The 23,053-nt window shown below is 35.8% G+C and overlaps 1 protein-coding gene across 2 annotated transcripts; it reads right to left on the reverse strand.

The window, feature by feature from the left end:
* Positions 1-6,222: 6,222 nt before the first annotated feature.
* On the reverse strand, positions 6,223-17,446 carry LOC127091532 (uncharacterized). 2 transcript variants are annotated; one of them, XM_051030233.1, is made up of 8 exons: positions 16,947-17,446; positions 16,740-16,864; positions 16,596-16,633; positions 15,896-16,006; positions 15,723-15,802; positions 14,655-14,691; positions 14,119-14,160; positions 6,223-6,694 (listed from the first exon to the last, which is right to left on the reverse strand). In XM_051030233.1, exons 1-8 carry the CDS (start codon positions 17,145-17,147, stop codon positions 6,600-6,602), a joined length of 729 nt encoding a protein of 242 aa, XP_050886190.1. In that variant the 5' UTR covers positions 17,148-17,446; the 3' UTR covers positions 6,223-6,599. The 2 variants fall into 2 exon arrangements, with proteins under 2 accessions (XP_050886190.1, XP_050886259.1); XM_051030302.1 differs by lacking the exons at positions 6,223-6,694; positions 14,119-14,160 and adding an exon at positions 14,495-14,535.
* Between the last annotated feature and the right edge of the window lie 5,607 nt (positions 17,447-23,053).

Here is a 23,053-nt window from a genome sequence, read left to right on the forward strand (position 1 = left end):
TGAAATCGAAAAAAATGAATTTGAAAATGAAAAATGTTAAAAAAAAAAATTAAAAATTATTAAAAAAAATAATAGATTCGTTCTTTAACAAATGATTTGGTTTAGAAAAAGTTATCTTCGAACGATTTGACACGGTTCGCAATTCCAAACATGTATACGAAAACAATAATGTTGGTTTGGTTTTATTCTGAGTAAATTGAAACGGATCAGTTCGGTTCATGTGACCTTTTACTGTGGTTTGATTCAGTTCAGGTGACCTTTTAATATGCTTCGGTTCAGTTCGGTTTTTTGATTGAATTTTACCATGAATAGCCTTAATTTCAACATATCTTAGTAATGTTCGTATGATCCAACTAAAGATTAGAAGGAGTATGATCACACAATACTTTCTCCATGTTTGTTTTCCTTTATGGTTTACCTTAAGAGTACTCTACCACTTAGTGATCACATTTAGGGATGCGTTAATGTTTTGGATATGGATACTTCATACTATCCTTATTCAAGTGCTAGCGAAATACTCAACTTATATATTTGTTGCACTTGACCCAGGTGAAACTATTGCCCTTGTATATCTTAGAAATAATAAAAAATTCTCTCAAGGATGTCCATCCAACTGCAAGCCTCATCCTAAGTGTGAACATTGTAATCAATTCAATCACATTATTGATCATTGCAACGCAACTCAAGTTGATCATTTTGATAGTGTTCAAACCACACCCTTCCTAAAGGTTTTGTGGTAGGCTACAAATATTTCCTACGGTGGGGCAGAGGAATCAGAACAATTGCTCTACTGCTTTGGTTGGACATGCTGATAATTCATTTGTTTGTTTCTCTCAATAATCTTCTTTTGGTCTTTGAGTTCTTGATTATGGTGAGTCTGACCATTGTTACTGGTAAAGTTTTTTTTCACTTATCTCCATATATATGATTTCTTATCCATTAGAACTCCTATCAATTGTTCCCAAACTAAATCTCAAAGGATTGGTATTGTCCAAATCAAAATTTCTTTATCGGTTGCTTTTGTTCCCTATGTCTCTCATTATCCATTTAATCAATTTCTATTTAATCATTTAACTCATTCTAATGATTGTAATGCTACTTTCACTTATGATAATGTTACCTTTCTATATATGAGTTTGGGACGACAACTAGCGTCATATGTGAGTCCTAAAGCCTATACTACCTTCTTTTTTTTGGGTCTAAAACACGTTTTGCCATAGATTACTCACTTACTACCATGCTCATTTGGGTTATTCAAGTCTTATCAAACTTCAGAAGTTGCATTAGGTTTATCTAAGTTTTCTAGTTTATATTATGAGTCAGGTTTCAGTTAGGAAAAAACACTTATAGTCACTTTTCTAATCAAGTTAATAAATGAGCTTCGTCCCTTTTTGCAAAGTTTACTCCAATATTTATAATATCTACATGTGTTTTATTTATAATATCTATTCTAGTCTTACTAAACTATAAACTCGCTTACTCAAAAATGTATTTCTTGATTATCATCGATCCCAAAAGGATTATCATTGTTATTCTCTTATACTACATTGATACCCTATATCGGCTGATGTTACCTTTTATAAATCTATTTCATATTTTGAGTTGAACTATACTACTTTGCAAAGCACGAGTCAATTCAAGCACCATTTGCCTCTATTAATAATGCAATAATGCTTCACTTGGAAACTTAAAAATATAAACAGTTGACAAAAAATGTGATTCTATGTATTATACAGGTAAATTTCTTCTAAATATTTTGATAATTACAATTGAATAAAAAACAAAAAATCACGAGCATCATTAGTCAAAAAACAAGCACAAGATAAAATTTTCAAAGTTCCAGTTTAAACAACTAATCAAAGTTAACTCAAGAAGGAACTGAAGTTGTAAAGTTGTGAAAACTCACTTGATATTGTGCTAGATGTTTTATCTTGTATTTTGATCAGTTAAATGCAAATGAAAAAATAGTAAGTCTTGTAGTACTAAGACAATTCCACATGCACTAAAATACTTCATCTTTTTATTAAAAATTCTTTAAAATAGTTCACAAAAGTACTTAATCAAATAAGAAGCCTTCTAATCAATTATGAAAGCAAACTCAATTGTCTAATCGATTAGGCCCTTCATCTATTTGATTCGAGCAAGAGTAATACCTCTTAATCTAATATACAACCTTACTAATTAATTAAGGGACATATCATATTAGGATTTTCTTTCTTGGCATGAACTAACCCATTAAGTGTGCTCATATATTTTGATGACGACAAACCTTGCTTCATAGCTCAAGTCGGATTAACAAAAAGATTGATCAAGGTTTAAAGCTCGTGTATGAAGTTTCCAACAAATGATCAAGTCTTGGTGAATCACATGAAGATTCGGCTTTCACATGGATTAAGGTAACACTTGAACTCTAGATAGTTATACAAGTGTTCACAACATGTTGCATTCATATCATAATCATTGAAAATAGTTTTATGCATCAACAAACCACCACACTTCATTTTTTAAGTTATTTTTCAAAACTGTGTTAGAGTAACCGGTTATCAGTTTTAGAGTAACCGATTACTCTGAGTAATTTTCAAACACTTTTTTTAAACGTTGGAACCATGTAACCAGTTATCCAATTTAAGGTAACCGGTTACCTCAAGCAAATTTCAAATGACTCTGTAACGTTGAATGCATGTAACCGATTACCCTATTTAAGGTAACCGATTACCACTGATCCAGAATGAAAAATATTTGCATCTTTTCATGAAAACTCTTATGGTCTCTTCATCATGAAACATGGTAACTTTTGGATTATTGCATTCATCTGAGGAGGTGTTTTAGACATTATATAAATATCATTTTTCAGTTTTCAAAATCACCTCCTTGCAAAAATTTAAATCATTTACACACATTCTCTCAATCTTTCCAAGTGTTCATCCACAATTTCTTAAGAATGAAACTTTGCATAAACCTTCATTTTTCAGCATCATAGTTTCATTCCAATTCAAGAACACTTGTATAATTACTGTGAGATTTGAGTGTTACAAAGGAGAAGATCAATTATTTAATTGATATACTTCAATTTTCATCTATTTCATCTTGTACAGATTATTCAGAATTATATTCTTTGATTACAACTTATTCTTAGGATTGTTAAGGATAGGTTTGTAAGGTATTATCCTTGTTATCCGGTGTGTGGATACAAGAGGTCTATGGATTGTTGCCATTTTTAGTCAAATATTTTTCTAGAGTTTTTTTTCCACTTCTCAAAACAACAATTTTTTGAATAATCATCTCTTATATCTTACCCCTTATGTGATTTTTATAGGTTTTATTCACTATTCATTGCCTTAGTGTTGAGAGAGTGAAAAGTTTTACCTTAGAGTTGTGGTGTTCTATTGTTGTGCATGATAAACTTTGAAAAAACTTGATGGAATGTTATTGGACTCAACTTGTGCAAAATCTCAAGTTGTTGTTACGTTGAGCCTGTGTAAAAGCCCAAGTAAATGTTTTGTGTAAATCCCAAGAGAAAACTCTATGAGATGAGTAGTTGTGTGGTTTAAGGTCGGACCAGGATAATCTGTTGTGTGATATTTCTTACCTTACCTCTATATTTTTGTCATTTATCTTTATTGATGTCATTTAATAACCCTTGGTTCCCTCCTGATAACCAAGAAAAACACAATTTTTAGAGCGAGGATTAAATTTGCCACAATTATTAGTGATAGTGGAGGCATATGCAAGACATTCAAAAGATTTTAAACTATCATACACAGGGTGTTTATCATACGATAAAGAATAATGAGTTTTGTGGAAAATAAAAGGAGAAGGAATGTGATAAATAAGATGCACAACGTGAGCAACGGAAAAATGCCAAAAAGTTTTAGGAATATTGGATTGAAAAAATAGAGAGATCTTGCAATATTAAGAATATGTTGATGTTTGTGCTCAACAATACCATTTTGTTGCGGGCACTCAACACATGATCTTTGATGTAAGATCCCTTTAGATTTATAAAAACCGGTCATTAAAAACTCGGGACCGTTGTCAGTGCGAATAGATTTTAAATGAATAGAAAATTGATTAGAGATGAAGGAGATAAAATGAGTTAAATGTTTACGAGTTTCACTCTTATGGGTTATAAATATGGCCTAGGTGAATCTAGTGAAATCATCCACAAGGGTAAGAAAAAACTTAAGATTAGCTATCGAAGGGGTGGAGAAGGGGCCCAAAATATCCGCATGAGGCAATTCAAAAGTAGCATTAGTAGTACTACGACTCTTAGGGTAAGATAGACATTTCTATGTAGAAAGATGACAATAATGGTAAGGTAAATCTTTATTATTGCAAAACTAAATGTGCGGAAAAAAAGAAGATAAAGTTCTGTGAATAGCGGGGGGAAGGGTGACCTAATCGTCTATGCCATATATCAGAGAAAATAGTAGAAACAAAGTTACAAGTAACAGATTTGTAGTGAGGGGAAGAATTGGCCTGAGCATTGAGGACATACAAGTCACTAAACCTATCATCTAAACCAATCGGAATCCTCGAACGAGGCTGCAAAATAAGACATTGTTTGTTAGTGACACAAGATTGCATAAGGAGGAATCAATCAGCTTAGCAGTAGAAATCAAATTAACATTAAAAGTAGGGATATAATAAACCTAGGTGAGAGATAAATTGTTGGATAAAGAAACCGTGCCAGCAACATTAGTGAGAATAAGATTGCCATTAGGAAGTTTCATGTTAATAGGAGAGAAATGAGAATAAGAAGTGAAATTAGATAAATTAGGGGTGATATGATGAGTAACACCTGAATTTATTACCCAATATACAGGTGGCTTATCATCCATATATGAGGAAACAGAGTTGATGTTGGGAAATTGCGCTTCAGTGGTAGGGAGAGGAGATAAATGTTGATGTTGGAGAAGTTGGAGGATTTGTTGATACTGATCTTGAAAAGTGGCTAAGAATTGTTAAGGAGACGTATAGGAATCATAAGTGTCCTCAACCGATGTAGTAGCAGTGGTGTTGTTGATAGAGGATTTCGAACTTTTGTAGTGGTAACTGGGAGGATAACCATGCTTCATAAAGCACATATCAATGATGTGATTGTTGCGGCCACAATGAGTACATACCTTGGTTGAAGAAGTGCCACGACCATTGGAAGTTATGCCACGACCCCGATAAGAGTTGGAGTTTCTAGCTCCCCTAGAAATGGATGAGGGTTGGAATTACATTGCCATAAGTGATTGATCAGAGTTGCTGGCGAGAAGAGACTGTCATTCTTGACCAAGAATCATGGAGAAAACCTTATCAAGGGACAAAAGCAGATCAAGGAGAAGAACTTGAGACCTGATAGTAGTGAAGGAATCACTCAAGCCTTTGAGAAATTTGATCACTCTGTCTTGATCTTTATACTTATGGAGGTCGGAGGCAGCACCACAAGTACATGGTATTGCATAAGTGCAATTACGCGTAGGACGAAGGGAGTCAATCTGTTCCGATAGCGAGGTTAATTTGGTGAAGTAAGTCGAGACATCAAGGGTTCCCTAATGAAGTTGCATCAAAGAATCCTGAAGATCTTGGACGTTGAAGATGTCTCCTTGAGCGAACTGATTCTCCAGATTTTTCTAGATCGCAAAAGCGTTATCAATCCATAAAATAGATTGAATAATATTTTCAGAAATAGAGTGTTGAAGCCAAGATAAGACTATGCGGTTACATCTAATCCATGGATCATAAAGGGTGTGGCCAGTAGGTGGTTGAAGGAAGGTGAGTGTATTTGATTTATATACTCTGCCTTAGAGAGGGAGAGCTGATATTTGAATTAAATACTAATATAGTAGTAGTTTGTAAATATACTCTAGCATATTTTAGAATGGTCTTAGCATATTCTTTTATATTCCTTTATCATTAATGTTTTTTTTCTATAGTATTACTTGTATACTAAAATTTATGTGATACTATTCGGAGACACTTTCAACAAATTTATGTGATATTCAAATTTAATGATTCATTGATTCGTAACATAATAAAGTAAAGAATCAAATAATTAAATACTTCGACTCGAGTGATAAATGAACTTCAAACGGAGGTTCGGGAAATACCAAATTCAATTTTTGGTAGATTTTACTAAAGACCAAAAAAAAAATAATAATAAAGAATCAAATAATTTTCTATTCTTAATTCCTAAGACAGTCAACAGGGAGACAAACTGAGCACAATTGAATCTAGTAAATAAAAAAGAACGATATTATACCAGCTTCCCGAATTTACATGTAAAATAATTTATCAATTATCTGTCACTGTCCTCAGATGCAAAATAATCCAAATACTTCAATGAGGCTTAATGAACAAATTTGATATTCAGCTGGATCGTATTACCTCTCCCTGTGAAACTGTCTGCTACATGCTCTACTTCCTGCGTAGCTAATATCTATCCATTTATGGCAATCAGCACAGTTTTCCACTGTTATCATAATAGTGCATTTTGCAAATTACACCATGCTTCAGAAGAGCCATATTTAAACAACGAAATGTATCATCCAAACGAATTAAAAATACCACAACCCCTTTTTTCCTTCTTTCCCTCTTATGGCCATACACTATTAAGTGGAATGAGAATGACTAGAATCCTTAGTTTTATTCCTTCTTGATACTATCTCTGATGCCCAGGCTTTGCCAATTTCAGTCTGGAACTTCCCTGCAAAAGGGTTGATGAGCATAAATCAGGGAAAGATATTTTTTCCAAATATTACCAGATCAACCACACAATATATAACAACTTCCCTTTGAGTTTGAGAGAAATAAAGAAGAAAAAATACGAAGGGGAAGACGACAATTCACGTGTTTGAAAATTTAGAAATTGCGCTGTACATTTTTAGTTTCAAGATCTACGAACAAATTTGGATTTTCCCTAGGAAAGTGCTCTTCATAGTTGCATTTGAAGGATAACAATTTCATATCTCATTCCATCTCAAGATAGGAGACGCGTCATACCGAGATATAGTTATGAAAGAGAAATTTGTTTAAAAATCAAATGCAATACTTGAGAAATAAATGACCAATCTCACTTGAATTGTATATTACTCGTTATATTGTGAGATTTAGCATGATATCGAACATCTAAGAGTACACCTACAGTAAAACATCATAAATTTTGGAAAGAAAAAAAAATCCAAGTAGCTTAACTTTTCCACTAGTACTAGTCATTTAGTTAGTTTACAGAGTAATGCATCATGAAGTTAGCTATTGTAGTAACAAAATATATTTCAATCTGCAATGTATCTTCGCATAAAATTACTAATTGTTATTAAAATCAGAAGAACCAGATCAGGGATCTTTTATCATAATTTTGGTCTCAATGTAGTGCTTTATATTGAGTCAAAATAATGTAGTCAATCATTTTTTTTCAGATCAAGTTATTCCCCGCCCAGTTCTGTTACAGATCTGTAAACATGACTATTAATGGAAATTCCCTTGTGATGGACTGTTCCAACGAACTGGAGGACCTTATCATTTACCTATTAGTAGAGGGTCACATATTAGCGTTTTATTTTACTAAAGGTCACATATTAGCTTACGCAGTTTCGTTGAGTTTTTCAAGGATTACTAAACTTAAATTAAATTGTGTTTTATTCATTGGAAATCCTGTGAAAAGAATCCAGAGTTGTAAATTTCAAATTATGTAAAGCACAAGCACCTTCAACTTTTTGTTATTCCTGTGTAACTTGTAAATGACACTCGGTGGTCCGACTTTGCTTCCATTACCCACCATCAATATCCAAGCACTCATTATCATCATGCAAGCCCTTAGTGGTGGGTTAGCAAAGCAGCAGCAACACCAAAGAGAGTGTTTGCCTCTCTTTATGAAGTACGGAGTCTGACACGGACACGGGGACATGACACAACACGGATACTCCGACACCGATAATGTTAAAACATAGGACACCGACACCATTATATATAAGAGAGTATTTGAGTTTTATTTATCCATCTATACTTTAAAAAGTTGAAAATATTCTAAAATATTAATGTCTTTAATTATTTATTGATAACATTGCTTAAATACACGTTTAAGCATTTTAAATTTGTGAGATTTGTCCAAAATATGTATAAAGGTGTATTGAAGCAAAGTAAAAAATAATTTTTTGTTTGAAACATTTGTCTTAATTGTCCGACATGTGTTATGAGTGTCATACGGGTGTCAACCATTGATTCAAAGAGTGTCGAAACAAAGAAAAAAACTATTTTTTAGTGGACACTTGTCTGACTTTTAGGACAATTCTTTGACTTTTCCGACATGTGTCGTACGGGTGTCATACAAGTGTTGGACACCGCGACACACCTACTCCTAGAGGTGTCTGTGCTTCATAGTTAAACAGGGATTTTACTTGTAAAGGGTTTTCTAATTGCAACGCTATCGCAAGCGGTCGCCTGTTCATAGAGCAGCATCACCATCCATTGTGACACTGCAAGAGAGCCACGTTACGCAGGTGTTGTGTTTGCATCCGCGAGTCGCACCTGAATTGCCGTCTTGCAGTCCTGCATTTGGGAAACAATTTGAAACCTCTTGCCCTTTTTTAAACTCGTTCACTTTTTTTTAAAGGATGCTTTGGTCACTCCATTTTATTATAAGTGTGCCGGCCTCTTCACTTCAAAACAAGCAGTTTCATTCAAAAGTGAAAAGCCTTTTTTCTTCCCTTGCGTAAAGGCTTTCTTTCCCTATGCAAACAAAGACACAAAGTCTTTTCCTCTTCCCCTGCAAGTGAAACATTTTATGTTTTTCTCCTAATCCTCTGTTTTAACTTCTGCTTGCACTCAACAATTGCGTCACCTGAAACACCAACCTCCTGGAGTACAACTTCGTCAATTGGTTCGGTTGTGTTAAGAGTCCCACATAGCTTTCAATGGAAATGCGAGTAGGTACTCTAATATTTTTGCAATTATAGATAAAAGATGGGAGTGTCAATTACATTGTCTTTTGCATGCAGCGAGACATTTCTTTACCCACGACACTTCTTCAACGATCCAATCATCGGCAAAGATAGGGAAGCGAGTCAACGACTCTATTCTTATTATTGAGTTAATAAAATATATGCACATCTTATGCTTAAAAATGTGCATCGGTTGCTGTTATTATGCCTAAAATTATACATTCTTGGATCATTGATTCAGGAGCTAGCAATCATATTTGTGGTTCATCCCATTGGTTTTATTCTCTTCATGATATTAGTCCTATTTCTATTAGATTACCTAACGATAATTTTGCCGTAACAAAACAAATTGGCACAATTTATTTTTCTCAAAGTTTCTTCTTAACAAATGTCCTTTATGTTCCTAATTTTTCTTTGAATCTAATTTCAGTTGCCAAACTGTGTTATACCTTGCCTTGTTAGTTTCACTAATTCACAGTGCCTTATTCAGGATCCTCAGTCATTGAAGACGATGGGTTCTGCTGAACTCATCGAAGGATTGTATCACTTGATTCTGCCAGACAAGGTTCAGGATGGGTTCTGCTGAACTCATCGAAGGATTGTATCACTTGATTCTGCCAGACAAGGTTCAGAATGTATTTGTTGCCCCTTGCAACTCTGCTGTCATCATACCAGAAAATGCATTATGGCATTTTAGACCAGACCACCTCTCTAACTCTAACTCTAGAATGACTTTGCTACATTCTGATTTTCCCTTTATTGTTATAGATCAAGAAGGAGTATGTGATGTATGCCATTTGGCAAAACAAACAAAAAATACCATATCAAAGGAGTTTTAATAAAGCCACGAAACCTTTTGATCTAATTCACTTTGATATCCTCTTGCTATTAAATTTGTTCATGGTTTTTCTTATTTTCTTACTGATGTTGATGACTTCAATAGATATACTTGGGTTACTCTCATGAGATCTAAGGCTGAAGTTAGTCAACATGTTATGAATTTTGTCCAGTTAATTGAAACACAACAATAACACCCTTGTTAAAACCATAAGAACGGATAATGGCCCAGAATTTTTGATGCCTTCTTTCTATTCTTCCAAAGGAATTATTCATCAAAAAAGTTGTGTAGAATCTCCACGACAAAATGGAAGAGTAGAAAGAAAACATCAACATATATTGAATGTAGCCAGGTCTCTGTTGTTTCATTCAAATTTACCGAAACAATTTTGGTGTTATGCTGTGTCACATGTTGTTTTTATCATAAACCGTGTCTCTAGTCCTCTTCTTGAAAATAAATCACCATATTTTTTGATGCATGATAAGCTACCTGATTTGAAAATTTTAAAAGTGTTTGGATCTTTAGTTTATGCATCTACTTTACATTAACATAGAACAAAATTGGATCTCAGAGGTAGAAAATATGTGTTTCTAGACTTTAAAAGTGGCATGAAAGGATCTATACTTCTTGATCTAAACAATAAGAAAATCTTTGTTTCTAGAAATACCACACACCATGAACACATTTTGCCATATAATCCAATTTCAAAACCTTCCAATTGAAAATATCATTCTCATGGCAGAACACTTGATGATGATGTTCCAATTATCCACCCCCCCTAATGACACTATATCACATAACACAATACCACCAGATTTCGCTCCACTATCATCTACCCCAAAACATCAACCTATTAGGCAAAGGCATCCACCATCTTATCTTGCTGGTTATGTGTGCAATGCTTCCAATGGTTCAACAAAATCAAAGTCTTCAAGTACTCCTTACCCTATCACCTCTTATCATTCTTTTTCACATTTATCACCTTCACATGAAGTTTTTTCTTCTTCCATCACACACTGCTCAGAGCCAAAATCTTTTAAAGAAGCAAGTCAGAATGATTGTTGGCAAATAGCTATGAAATCCGAATTAGATGCATTAGATAAAAATGGCATTTGGATTCTAGTAAATTTGCCACCTTATGTGAAGCTTATTAGTAGTAAGTGGGTATACAAAGTTAAACATAGAGCAGATGGCTCTATTGAAAGGTATAAAGCACGGTTGGTTGCGAAAGGGTATAATCAGATTGAAGGCATTGATTTTTTTGATACCTTTTCACCGGTTGCAAAACTCACTTCAGTTAGAACATTACTTGCTCTTGCTTCAATTAATTCTTGGCATTTGCATCAATTAGATGTAAATAATGTGTTTTTGCATGGAGAATTACAAGAAGAATTTTATATGACTATTCCAGACGTTGTTTTATGTACCAAACCTAATCAAGCGTGTAAACTTCTTAAAAGCCTCTATGCTCTCAAACAAGCAAGCAGGAAAGGGTATGAAAAATTGACATCTTTGTTAGTGAAGGAAGGATATCAACAATCTACATCTGATTACTCACTTTTCACGTTGAAAAATGGTCATGAATTTACTGCCTTGCTGGTTTATGTTGATGATGTGGTCTTAACAGGAACTTCTCTCGATGAATTTAAAAGGATCAAACATATTCTCGATTATAACTTCAAGATAAAGGACCTAGGAATTCTTAAATATTTCCTAGGCCTCGAAGTGGCTCATTCCAAAATTGGGATCACTATTTCACAAAGGAAATATTGTTTGGATTTATTGAATGATTCAAGTTTATTGGGATCCAAACCAGCCGGTAGCCCTCTTGATCCTTCCATTAAATTACATCAAGATGACGGTAAGTCTTATAAGGATATTGCTGCATATAGGAGATTAATTGGTAGGTTGTTATATTTGAATACTACTCGACCAGATATCACATTTGCAACTCAACAACTAAGTCAATTTCTTCATGCTCCAACCATGACACATTATAATGTTGCTTGTAGAGTTGTGAGGTACTTGAAGCATAATCCTGGAAAAGGCCTTTTATTTCCTAGAAATTTGCAGATTTTGGGGTATTCAGACTCTGATTGGGCTGGTTGCATTGATTCTAGAAAATCAATTTCAGGATATTGTTTTTTTAGTGGTTCTTCCTTGATATCTTAGCGTGCTAAGAAACAACAAACTGTATCTAGGTCTTCTGAAGAAGAAGAATACAGAGCTCTTTCTACAGCAACATGTGAACTACAATGGTTGCTTCACTTGTTCAAAGATTTACATGTTATCTCCACACGACAGCATGTGCTATATTGTGATAGCCAAAGTGCTCTTCATATTGCTTCCAATTCCGTGTTTCATGAGAGAACAAAGCACCTTGAAATAGATTGTCATCTAGTAAGGGAAAAGGTTCAAGATGGTACTCTAAGACTTTTACCAATTTCATCACAAGAGCAGTTGGCAGATTTTCTCACAAAGATTTTGGCCCCTCCAAAATTCAACTCATTTATATCCAAGCTTGGCATGATAGACATCTATAATGCTTCGGCTTAAGGGAGGATATTGAGCTAATAAAATATATGCACATCTTATGCCTAAAAGTGTGCATCGGTTGTTGTTATTATGCCTAAAATTATGCATCTACTTTACTACTAATTATTTTGCTGTTATCAGTAGTTATTATTTTTCCTTTTCTGTTACTACTAATTAATGGCAATTCCTATATATATATATATATGTCATTCATTGTACGGTTTCTACAAAGAAGAAGAATTGAATTCAATTATTGGAAACCTAACTGGTTATCCTTTTTTATCTTTTACTTATTTTCATATTTATATTAAGAGGCTTGCTCTAGATGCAAAAGAGAATGATAGAGCTTTATCAGAGGTTGCTAACTATGGGAAAGTGCAACGCATGTTTGGCATACCTTTTGCAATTAGATAAAGGTCCACTTTATTCATTTTGATCACTTTTAGAACTTTTAGTTAGCAACCTCTGATAAAGCTCTATGTAATTGCAAAAGGTATGGGGTTATTGCATTACAAAGTAGAGTTATATTGGGTTCTTCTATTCATTTTGAGTTATATTAGCATGCTTTGCTTTACACTTTCTCTATTCATTTTGATCACTTTTAGAACTTTCATTAGTGGTAGAGTTATATTGGGTTTTTCAATGTTAGTGGCTTTTAGAGTTTAGATTGGGTCTAACTCAACCTTATAAAACCGGCTTGTAAGGTGAGGATTGTAAGTTTTGTAAACACGACACATGTCATATCTCTAGGCTTGTAAGGTGAGGATTGTAAGTTTTGTAAACATTACACATGTCATATCTCTAGGCAATATGGACTTAAACCCACCCCTTCACACCCAACACAATGAAGGTGTTGGAAGTTGCAAAGAGAACCCAAATGTTGCAATCAGATGGTTAGGGGAAGATGGTTAGGGAAAGATTGCAATGAAAGCGGAATTTCCAACACACTCCCTCACTGTTGACCTCAATGAGTCAGAAGCATGGACGATGTGAGAAGTCCAATAACAAATCTAAAATAGGTTTTACATCATCCTTAGAATTTGAACTGAGTCTAATTCAATCTTACAAACTCGGCTGGTAAGATGAGGGTTGTTCAAACTTTATAAACACTACATGGGACATACTTAAAGAAAATGAGAGACTAAATTCATCCCTTCACACTAAACACAAAGAATGTATTGGAGGATGCAATGAAAGACAACCTAAATGCCGCAATTAGGCAGTTATGGACTGACCCCACTGAATAGGAATTTCATTAATGGCAAATGCTAATTATAATTATTAAGTATGATTACCCCTTCAATTTTGTGTATTTTACTATTTTTGAGTATTTGTGTCTAATGTTGGGATTTATGTTTAGTTTGTATATTGATTTTAGTTTTTGCAATAGCGATTACCCCATTATTTGATATGTCGATTTAACAGTTTTGGGGTCCAACGATCCATGCCGTTATCCATTATTACTTGGTCCAATATTGTTGGCTGACATTTTTAAACATAGAGGACTACCTTCACTAAGAAAAGAAAAGAACTACATTGATACTAAAAATTAAAATTAAAAACACCTCATGCAATTTTTCCAATTAAAAGCCCACCAAATTGAGAGCCTTAAAAGGGAGAAAAACATAAGCAAACATAAACATTTGTAAAGGATCAACTAATAGATTTTAAAGAAAAAATAAACAAAATATTTAAACAAAAAAATGGCCGTCAGACTAGTATATGTCACTTGCCATATATAGATATTGAATGTGAACCTTACCAATCAAAAAAATACAAAACAAATAACATAACTCTAAGATAAAGAGAAAATCATACCAGCAGTGGACCGGAAAAATTCATCCAAATCCTTCCCTTGCTCTGTGCAAAAAAAAGTCGAGAGAACAAGTTTAAGTACATGAGGAAATCTTAAGTATATGATTATTCCATGGTAAATCCAGAAAGGAACATGATAATCAGCAAAGCACCCACAGATTTCAATGTCTGTGGCGTACAAGTATAAAAATTTAACGCATAAATTTTTTACTACAAACATATTATAAAGTATAAACTAATATATTGGAGCACAAAACAATTCTAAATTTTATATTTCTTAGTCATAAACCGTTAACATGTTCTTTTAATATTATTTCATATAATTGTCCTGCCTTACTTTTTTACACATCGCCACCACTTGCACACTATCATCAGAATTAATCAATACATTTCTTCATGTAATTAAACTGCCAGTGCAGACTACAGATAAAGTGGAAAAGGAAATCTATGAGAAACATGTCCTAAAATAACCATCACGTATATTCGTTACAGAAAACATGATTAGTGTTTGGGAAAATAACATTGCAAAAATCTCTTACCATCTTCATATTCCAAGGCTTGAAGGATCATCTCCACCTGTATGGAACAAAATTTAAAGGATTCAGGTAACTAGGAAAGTGCAAGAGAAGAACCTAAAATAAATTTTAGTCTAAAACCAAAGCGATGGATAATACTAAGCAATGCTCTGGACAAAACTATTTAATAGATACCCTAAAATCTACTGCCAGAAGGAGCCTTTGTGCTACTTATTTTTGTTGTCTGTTTCTTTTTAAGTCCTTTGTGAAAACAAAAAACATATTCATTATGAGTCCCATGTTGAGGAGTGTCACCTAATAAGTGGGGAATGATTTCCCTCCATTTCTCTTCCTCCCCTCCAAATTCCTCCCCGTCCTCTCCCTCTTAACTCCCACAAAAGCCTAATGGACTAGCCTTTTGGGATAGACTCTCCCTTTGGCCTTATGTTCTTTCAAACTAATATAAGCATTAAAAAATTGCTAGAAAAGAATACAAAGTTAAGGTGACAAAATGTCGGATAGTACCATCATGTTGATATTTATTCAATGTTTTTCCCTATAGATAGTGTAGGAATGAAATAAATGACAAATAATATGGCGCTATGTATAACAAAGAAAATGTTAGGAATAGGAACCAATAATTGGATTTCAAATAAAGGACACTCTTTATTTAACAAATATGATAGAATAGGATAGAATCTCTCCTCCAATGGTTTCCCCTTTACAATAGAGAATACTCTATTCACAATTACAATATTCAAAGATATCCTCTAACCCTTGTGCTCTCCTATTTATAGACATACTCTCTGACAAACCCAAATAACTAACTAACTAACTTCTCTAACTCATAACTACAACCCAAATAACTAACTTCTCTAACACCTCATAACTACCTTAACTAACCTGATTAGCCATAATTCTATATCCTAACAGAAACTAACATAGGGAAGTTGATATAGCAAAGAAAATATTCCAATAAGCCTAAAGATATACAAAATGTAAACAGAAACTATAAACTAAAACCATTGAAAAGGTAATTTGAAACCTCATAAATAAATCGTTGAATGACAGAATAGCCAAACATCCACAAACCTTGTCAAGGTCCTTGACAAATTTGGCTTCTGGAGAAGAATTTGCTTCATATTCTGTCCACAACTCAGCAACTTCCTTAGCTTCATTATTGAAAATGTATTAGGAATCAAAAGAGGGGAGTGTATTTTGTTTTCTCAAAAACAAAAAGCATAAATGATAAAATACTAAAGTACCTCTAGATCCCCCTCCAAGCACTTTACACATATGATCCAGTGCTTCTTGTTCTCGTCGGCTTTTTTCTTCTTTTGGAATTCCATCTGCCGGGGTTATGTCTCCAACAATTGCTGTAAGATAGAGTACTCAAGACTATCAACTTACACCTCTCTGAATGAGAGATCTAACAAGAGTAACAAAAATGACATTTATAACACTCATATATTAAGCCTCTAGTTACTTAAGACCCCAAAACATGGGATTTTTTTTTATAAAAAACAAAACATATGTAACAAAAGAAAGTGTGATTGTGAATGCAACAAATCAACAGTAGACAATGCAGAAACTCCTTAAGTTTTCATCTAGAGTAAACATGTAAACAATAAAAATATATATGAGAGGGGGAATGTTATTTTTTTATTTAGGAGTAGGCATTAAGTCATACATAATACATTCTCTCTGGTGGAGATTTAAACTATGTCACTTAGAGTTACAAAGCTTGACAATCACCGCTGCACTTGCAACCAAGGGATCTATGTATGAATCACAAAGCAAATTCTAACAATAAAAACTTATATTTAACAAAGCTTTCATGTAGAATACTATATTTCTTACAAACTAATTATTTTGAACACTAACTTCTACTACTCTACACTCATTATACATCTGAGTTCATCAAATTTCAAAACATAGATATAAAACAAAAAAAAAGCAATGTACCTTCTGCAATATCGTGAACAACAGCCATTTTGACACACCTAAATTGAAAAGAAAAAAAAAAAACAAGTTTCATTAAACATACTCAGTTAAAGAATTTAGAGTAAAACTTCAAATTATGAACCAAGAAATGAAAACGATATTAACTTATCTCTGTCAATGCCAGGAAAATCCGGTGCAATGAGAGCCATCAAACCCATGCGATACATATGATCCGCTATAGATTCAGGCTCCTGTATGTCTTTTCGCAACCATCCTGCTCGTTTTGTTGTCTGTTTTATTTCACATTCAGACCAAATTACTCAACAAAAAGTTACTGATTAACAGAGTAGAAATTGAGAGGATAATGAGCACCTTGAGGCGATGACATAGAGAGAGGAAATCGATAGCGGAGGAAGCGGAGGGATTGTCTGTGCTAACGGATGAGGCAGCGTGCGCCATGTGAGAAGAAACCCTAACAGCGAGAGAGGGTTTGAATCTTAGCTGAGCGGAAGAAAGAGAGAGAAATGGCGCTGAAGAGTAGAGTGAGAGCAGAACTCGACTTCCACTCCCCATTCTCGATTTCTTTATCTTTGTTTTTTTTTCTATTTTTAATTTGTCTTAGTTAGGTATAATATCAACCGTGACTAAATCACCAAATTAATAAGGGATTTCTGTCCATGATTGACACGAGTTAGATTAGAAGACAATTTTTAGTTTCATTAAAGAAAGAGTTTGAGAAAAAGATAAACTAGTGGAGTAGTAAATGCCTCTCAAAGGCAAGGAGTTCTCATCAAATCAATCTTCTAGTCTATTGCATCTTGCATCATCAGCGTAAGCATTTATGTGTTGCCTTCCTCTATGATGAATTCTTTCAGGTGATATGAATTTTAAAAATCTTACTAATTTCAATCTTGCTCTTTTGGTGAAGTCCTAGAATAAGAGAAAAATATATATTTATCTTGTGTCAAATATAAGAGAAAAAATGGGTTTTTTTTACAAAAATAACCCACTTTTTAAAGAAAATTCTCAAAATACTCTTGGTTTCAAAAAAAATCCCAAAATACCCCACTTTTAGGAGGAGACTCCAATTGAATTGGCGACTCCTCTTAAAACTTGAATAGAGGCGCCAATTGGATTGGCTAGGGCAGGTGCCCTAGCCAATCCAATTGGCGCCCCTGTGTAGGTTTTAAGAGGAGTCGCCAATTCAATTGGAGACTCCTCCTAAAATGCATTTTTTATCTTATAAATAGATGCGTTGTGTGACTAATTGTTCCACATCTCATACAATCATTTGGCTATCATGTTTGGTGTTCGTCGTCGATACGGAAAGGTGATTTATGCGAGAGACAAACCTCAAATGTTGATGCTGTTTTGGAACATCACCACGTTCGATCAACTGAAGAGAGAGCTGGTTCGTTGGTTAGATGGGAAAATACTAGAAGGGGAAAAAAATCAGAAGTATTGAGAGACTTGGCAGTATCTTTGGTTGGGTGCGAATGAAGACTGATAAGGATGTTAGGGAAATGATGTTCAGTCGAGACGACATCAATTTGATTGTTGTAATCAGTTAGAAATATATATGTTTTCAGATGTTTTGTACTGATGTTTGTTGTGAACCTCGTTGTAACAAGAACTTAATGATATATAATGATTGAAGGTTACAAAAATACAGTGTTACAAAAAGCTTAAGACCTAGATGATGCTCCTCGATTTGGACAGTTCTTCTTGTTGTGTCCTGGTTGACGACAGATACTACATAATCTTATCATTTTATCTGTGGAATCCATCTTTGTTCTGATACGTGTGTTGTTTGACCTTCCTTTCTTCTTTCTACGCATCTCGTCATTGTGCCAAACGATATCACCTTCATATGGAGGCCAGTAATCCTCCATTGGTAGTACTGAGAAGCTTTGAGTATATACATTCATGATGTTGTTGGCCTTGTACACATCAGATAAATGGCTGTAAGCGTCTTGACGAGTATAAGCGCATGTTGCAATGACATGGGAGCAAGGTATGCGGAAGGCCTGGAATTTTCCACAATCGCACCAACTTTTGTTTAGTCTAACAGCGTAGGCTAAATTTGGTCTCCCCTCGTTGTGGTCCATTGTTTCCTGGACGCTGAAATTTTCCTATGACGGTCAAAGACTGTTACAGCGTGTGTGCTAACTTTGATGTTCTCCTCTTTCATGACCTTCATGCAACACTCACTGAATACTTGCCCGGACATTAACACCGCACTCCATCTTTCACCTCTGGTTGCGAACATAGAAGCCAACCTATAATAGGTTGATCTTACCAAGGTGGTTATCGGTAGATTTCGAATTCCTTTGAATACCCCGTTCATGCATTCCACAATGTTTGTTGTCATGTGGCCCCATCGACAACCTCTGTCAAATGCCATTGTCCACTGCTCTACTGGTATGTTATTTAGCCATCTCCCTACGTCTTCATTAGACAGTCTAATTTCATCACGATAATACTGAAATGACGGCTGAGTTAGAGCATACCCAGCATTCACCACCTTCTTGCGAAGATTCTTATATTTTATAGCACGCATGAAGTTTTGTGCAATGTGTCTGATACAATAGACATGGGTAGAAGAAGGATCATGCCATTCGTTGTCATGGTTGTTGTAGGCACTCTCAATGGCAGCATGTTTATCAGAAATCAAACAGAGATTGGCTTGTTGAGCCACATGCGTTCTGAGATGTCGAAGGAAGAAACCTCATCCACCAGTCGTTTCGCCTTCAACAAGAGCAAAGGCAATGGGAAAGACATTGTTGTTGCCGTCTTGTGCAACCGCCATGAGCAAAGTACCCTTGTAATTTCCATATAACCAAGTGCCATCAATTTGAATAATAGGTTTGCAGAATGCGAAACCTTTGATGCACGAGTCAAATGCCCAAAAGAGACGATGAAATATTCTATTACCTGTAGCACAGGTTCCGTCTGGCATCATCGTTGGCAATGTTTCTATAATTTCCACAGTTCCTGAGACATATGTTTTTAGTGCCCATAAAAACCGTGGCAATTCCTTGTATGAATCGTCCCAGTTGCCGAAAACTTGTTCAACAACCTTTGTCCTCGCAATCCAAGCTTTCTTGTAAGATGGAGTATAATTATATGTTGTTTTGATATGGGATATAATTATACTCACCTTCACTGATGGGTCTTTATTAACCAACGGCAAGATGTCTTGACATATCAAAGTTGCGCTTAGTTTATGGTGATCTTGTTCAACGTTAGTTGCAATGCAACTGCGCGGTGGGTTTATTGAAGCGATCTCCCAAGAGTCATTTTTCTTCTTGTAAGACGCAGCCAAATGAAACTTACAAAGCATGTTACGACATTCAATAACATACCTTCTAGAATCAGTGCGTTTCACTATAAAGTCAGCAGAGTTGTTCATGTGGAATTTTTTTATTGCCAGAACACATTCTTCTTTGGTATGAAGCCTTCATTCGTAGCAGCTAGCACTGAGATTGAAGGAATCCATTTGTGTGGACTGAGTAGAGGCGTTTTCATCGTTCAATGTTCGTGATCGCTCCGTAGATCTGCATCAAAGGTTACAATCGCCACAAGAGGTAATGATTCTATCATTGATCATGCTTATTCGTAAGGATCACTAAAGGAGAAATTTTAAATTCTGTTGTGTTTTGGATCGCTCTTCTCCTTCACATGAATCCATGGCCTTCCCAACAAGCAACTATAGGCCGGGTGGATATCCATTACTTGATAAGTAATTTGAAAATCACTCGGACCTATCTTAACTAGAAGGTCCACTTCACCAATAACCGTTTTGCGCAAACCGTCAAAAGCTTTGACGATTACATTGTTATACTTCATAGGCGCTCCTTGGTATGAGAACTTTGACAAAGTTGACTTTGGTAGCACATTTAGCGATGATCCGGTGTCAACAAGCACATTTGACAAAGCATCCTCTTTGCAATTCATGGAAATGTGCAAAGCCATATTATGATTTCTTCCCTCCTCAGGGAGTTCTTCGTCACAAAAGTTAAGATTATTGCAAGAAGTGATGTTAGCCACGATATGATCGAATTGATCCACCATAACATCATGTTCTACAAAAGTTTGTCCCAGAACTCTCTGCAGTGCTTCTCTGTGCGCTTCAGAATTCATGAGCAGAGACAACACTGAGATTTTTGAGGGGGTTTGGAGCAGCTGCTCCACCATATTAAACTCACTCCTTTTGATTAACCGAAGTACCTCATCATCATCGTTAGCTTTCAAATCACTGGATTCACCAAACTTACCCTTTGAAGTTCCGACTGGATCTACAACAGGCACTTCCACCTTCTTACTCACAACTGATTCTTCCTTATCCTTTGGGAACACCTGCCCAAACACTCGATCATTGCGAGTCACCTTGGTAACATCAACAATGCTCACCACAGAGCTAGTCGTAGGTAACGGGATCTCTTGACCACCTTCTATCATTGTAGCATTATACTGATACGACACAACTTTATCAGATGAATACGGGACTAGGCCCGCTAACCGTATAACCAACGACAATATTGATCTATTGCTTACATTGTTACTGTTGCTACTGTCGTACTGGATTACCAATCTCTCTGGCTGCTTGAAAATGGGCACTATGACATATACATCGTCATCTACATGAAGGGATTGAACAATTTGAATCATGCCTTCATCCATCAGTCGTTGGATGTCCCTTTTCACAATTTCGCAACCCCTTGGGTTAACACTACAGATAACACAACTGTCATGGTCATGTTCACAATAACTTACCAAACAAACATCCTTATGCATTTTCACCAAGGATCTCCGGATAAAACGCACATCAAAAACCTTAAACTCGCCAGGGCAACCATCCACCATATTCACGAAAGAGTTCCCATGAGCGGGCAGTGGACTTTCTTTCACATTCGGTGCACGATCCTCGAAGGACACCACTCCACTCTTTATCAACTTTTGAACCTCATACTTGAGTGGATAACAATTCTCGATATCATGTTCGGGTGCTCCTTGATGAAAAGCACAACGGAGCTCAGACTTGTACCACTATAGAAGTGGTTCTGGAATTTGCGGCGGGTTTCTTGGTTGGATTAGGTTCTTGAGAACCAAAGAGGGATACAATTCTGCATAAGACATAGGAATCGGGTCGAAAGAGACCTTCTTCCTCTCGAAGTTTTGTTAATGATGATTGTTGTTGGTATTGTTGTTGTTGTAGGTGTTTGTTAGTTGTTGCGACTGTTGTTGTTGACGTTGTGGTTATTGTTGGATTGGTGTTAATTGTTGATTAGAAAATACAGGGATAACTGGAGATACTTGATGATGATGTTGACGGGATGGTGGATTCCTTCTGATCTGAGGCCTTCTCTGCCTCCTACTGCTTATTGCATTTGCTTCATTGTCCTTTTTCTTCCCAAAATTGTTGCCATATCTCTTACTTTATGATGCTTCATCTTTCGATAAACGTCCCTCTCGGACACCTTCCTCAAGCCTCATCCCCATGTTTACCATTTTGGTAAAGTCACTGGGGGCACTAGCAATCATTCGTTCATAATAAAATGAACTCGGAGTTTTCAGAAAGATCTTTGTCATCTCTTTTTCCTCCAAAGGAGGAGTGATCTGGGCAGCCAATTCCCTCCTTCTCTGTGCATACTCTTTAAACGTCTCCTTATCCTTCTGAGACATAGACCTCAGTTGGTCTCTATCAGGCGCCATGTCCACGTTGTACTTATATTGCTTGACAAAAGCCTCTCCCAAGTCATTGAAAGTATGAACACTTGCACTGTCTAATCCCATATACCAACAGAGTGCAACACCGGTCAAACTATCTTGGAAGTAGTGAATCAACAATTGGTTATTGTCGGTCTGAGTAGACATCTGGCGAGCATACATCACTAGATGACTGAGTGGACAAGTGTTCCCTTTATACTTTTCAAATTCAGGCACTTTGAACTTCACCGGGATCTTGACGTTGGGCACTAAACACAACTCAGTGGCACTCTTTCCAAACAAGTCCTTACCCCTTGGCGTCTTCAATTCCTTGTGCAACTCAAGAAACTGGTCATTCATTTCATCCATTTTCTCGTAAACATCCAGTCCCTCAGACGGCTCGGAGTGATAAATGGTGTCCTATACACGAGGTAAGGTGTGTACAACGGGAGGTGGCACAGACATAACCGGGCTAGATGTCGGCATGGAAGCAAAAGTAGGAGCAAAGCCTTCAGGCATAAAGTTGGACGATATTCCCCACGGGAATTCGGCAGGCATAGTGGATGCAAAATGAGCGGTAGCAACAGGCATGGTAGAGGTAGCCACCTCTGAAACAACTGTCCTCGGAGGAGGAGGAGTTGCAGGCGTTGGAGAAGCTTGGCTCTGAGCAGCAAGAACTGACCTCATCATGGCAGTCAGACGGGCGATCTCGTCCTTCAGCTCTCTATTCTCTTGCTCTAGATGCTCCATAATTCTCAGGTGATTGGCGC

Source organism: Lathyrus oleraceus, chromosome 1 (assembly GCF_024323335.1).
Source record: "Lathyrus oleraceus cultivar Zhongwan6 chromosome 1, CAAS_Psat_ZW6_1.0, whole genome shotgun sequence".
In the NCBI taxonomy this organism is placed as follows: Eukaryota; Viridiplantae; Streptophyta; class Magnoliopsida; order Fabales; family Fabaceae; genus Lathyrus; species Lathyrus oleraceus.

Excerpts from the sequence above, each read along its gene's own strand:
- LOC127091532 (XM_051030233.1), bottom strand. The coding sequence starts at position 17,147 with ATGGGGAGTGGAAGTCGAGTTCTGCTCTCACTCTACTCTTCAGCGCCA. Across the intron at positions 14,692-15,722 it reads TTGTCAAGGACCTTGACAAG|GTGGAGATGATCCTTCAAGC; the intron begins GTTTGTGGATGT and ends TGTTCCATACAG. Across the intron at positions 14,161-14,654 it reads AGCCTTGGAATATGAAGATG|AGCAAGGGAAGGATTTGGAT; the intron begins GTAAGAGATTTT and ends TTTTTTGCACAG.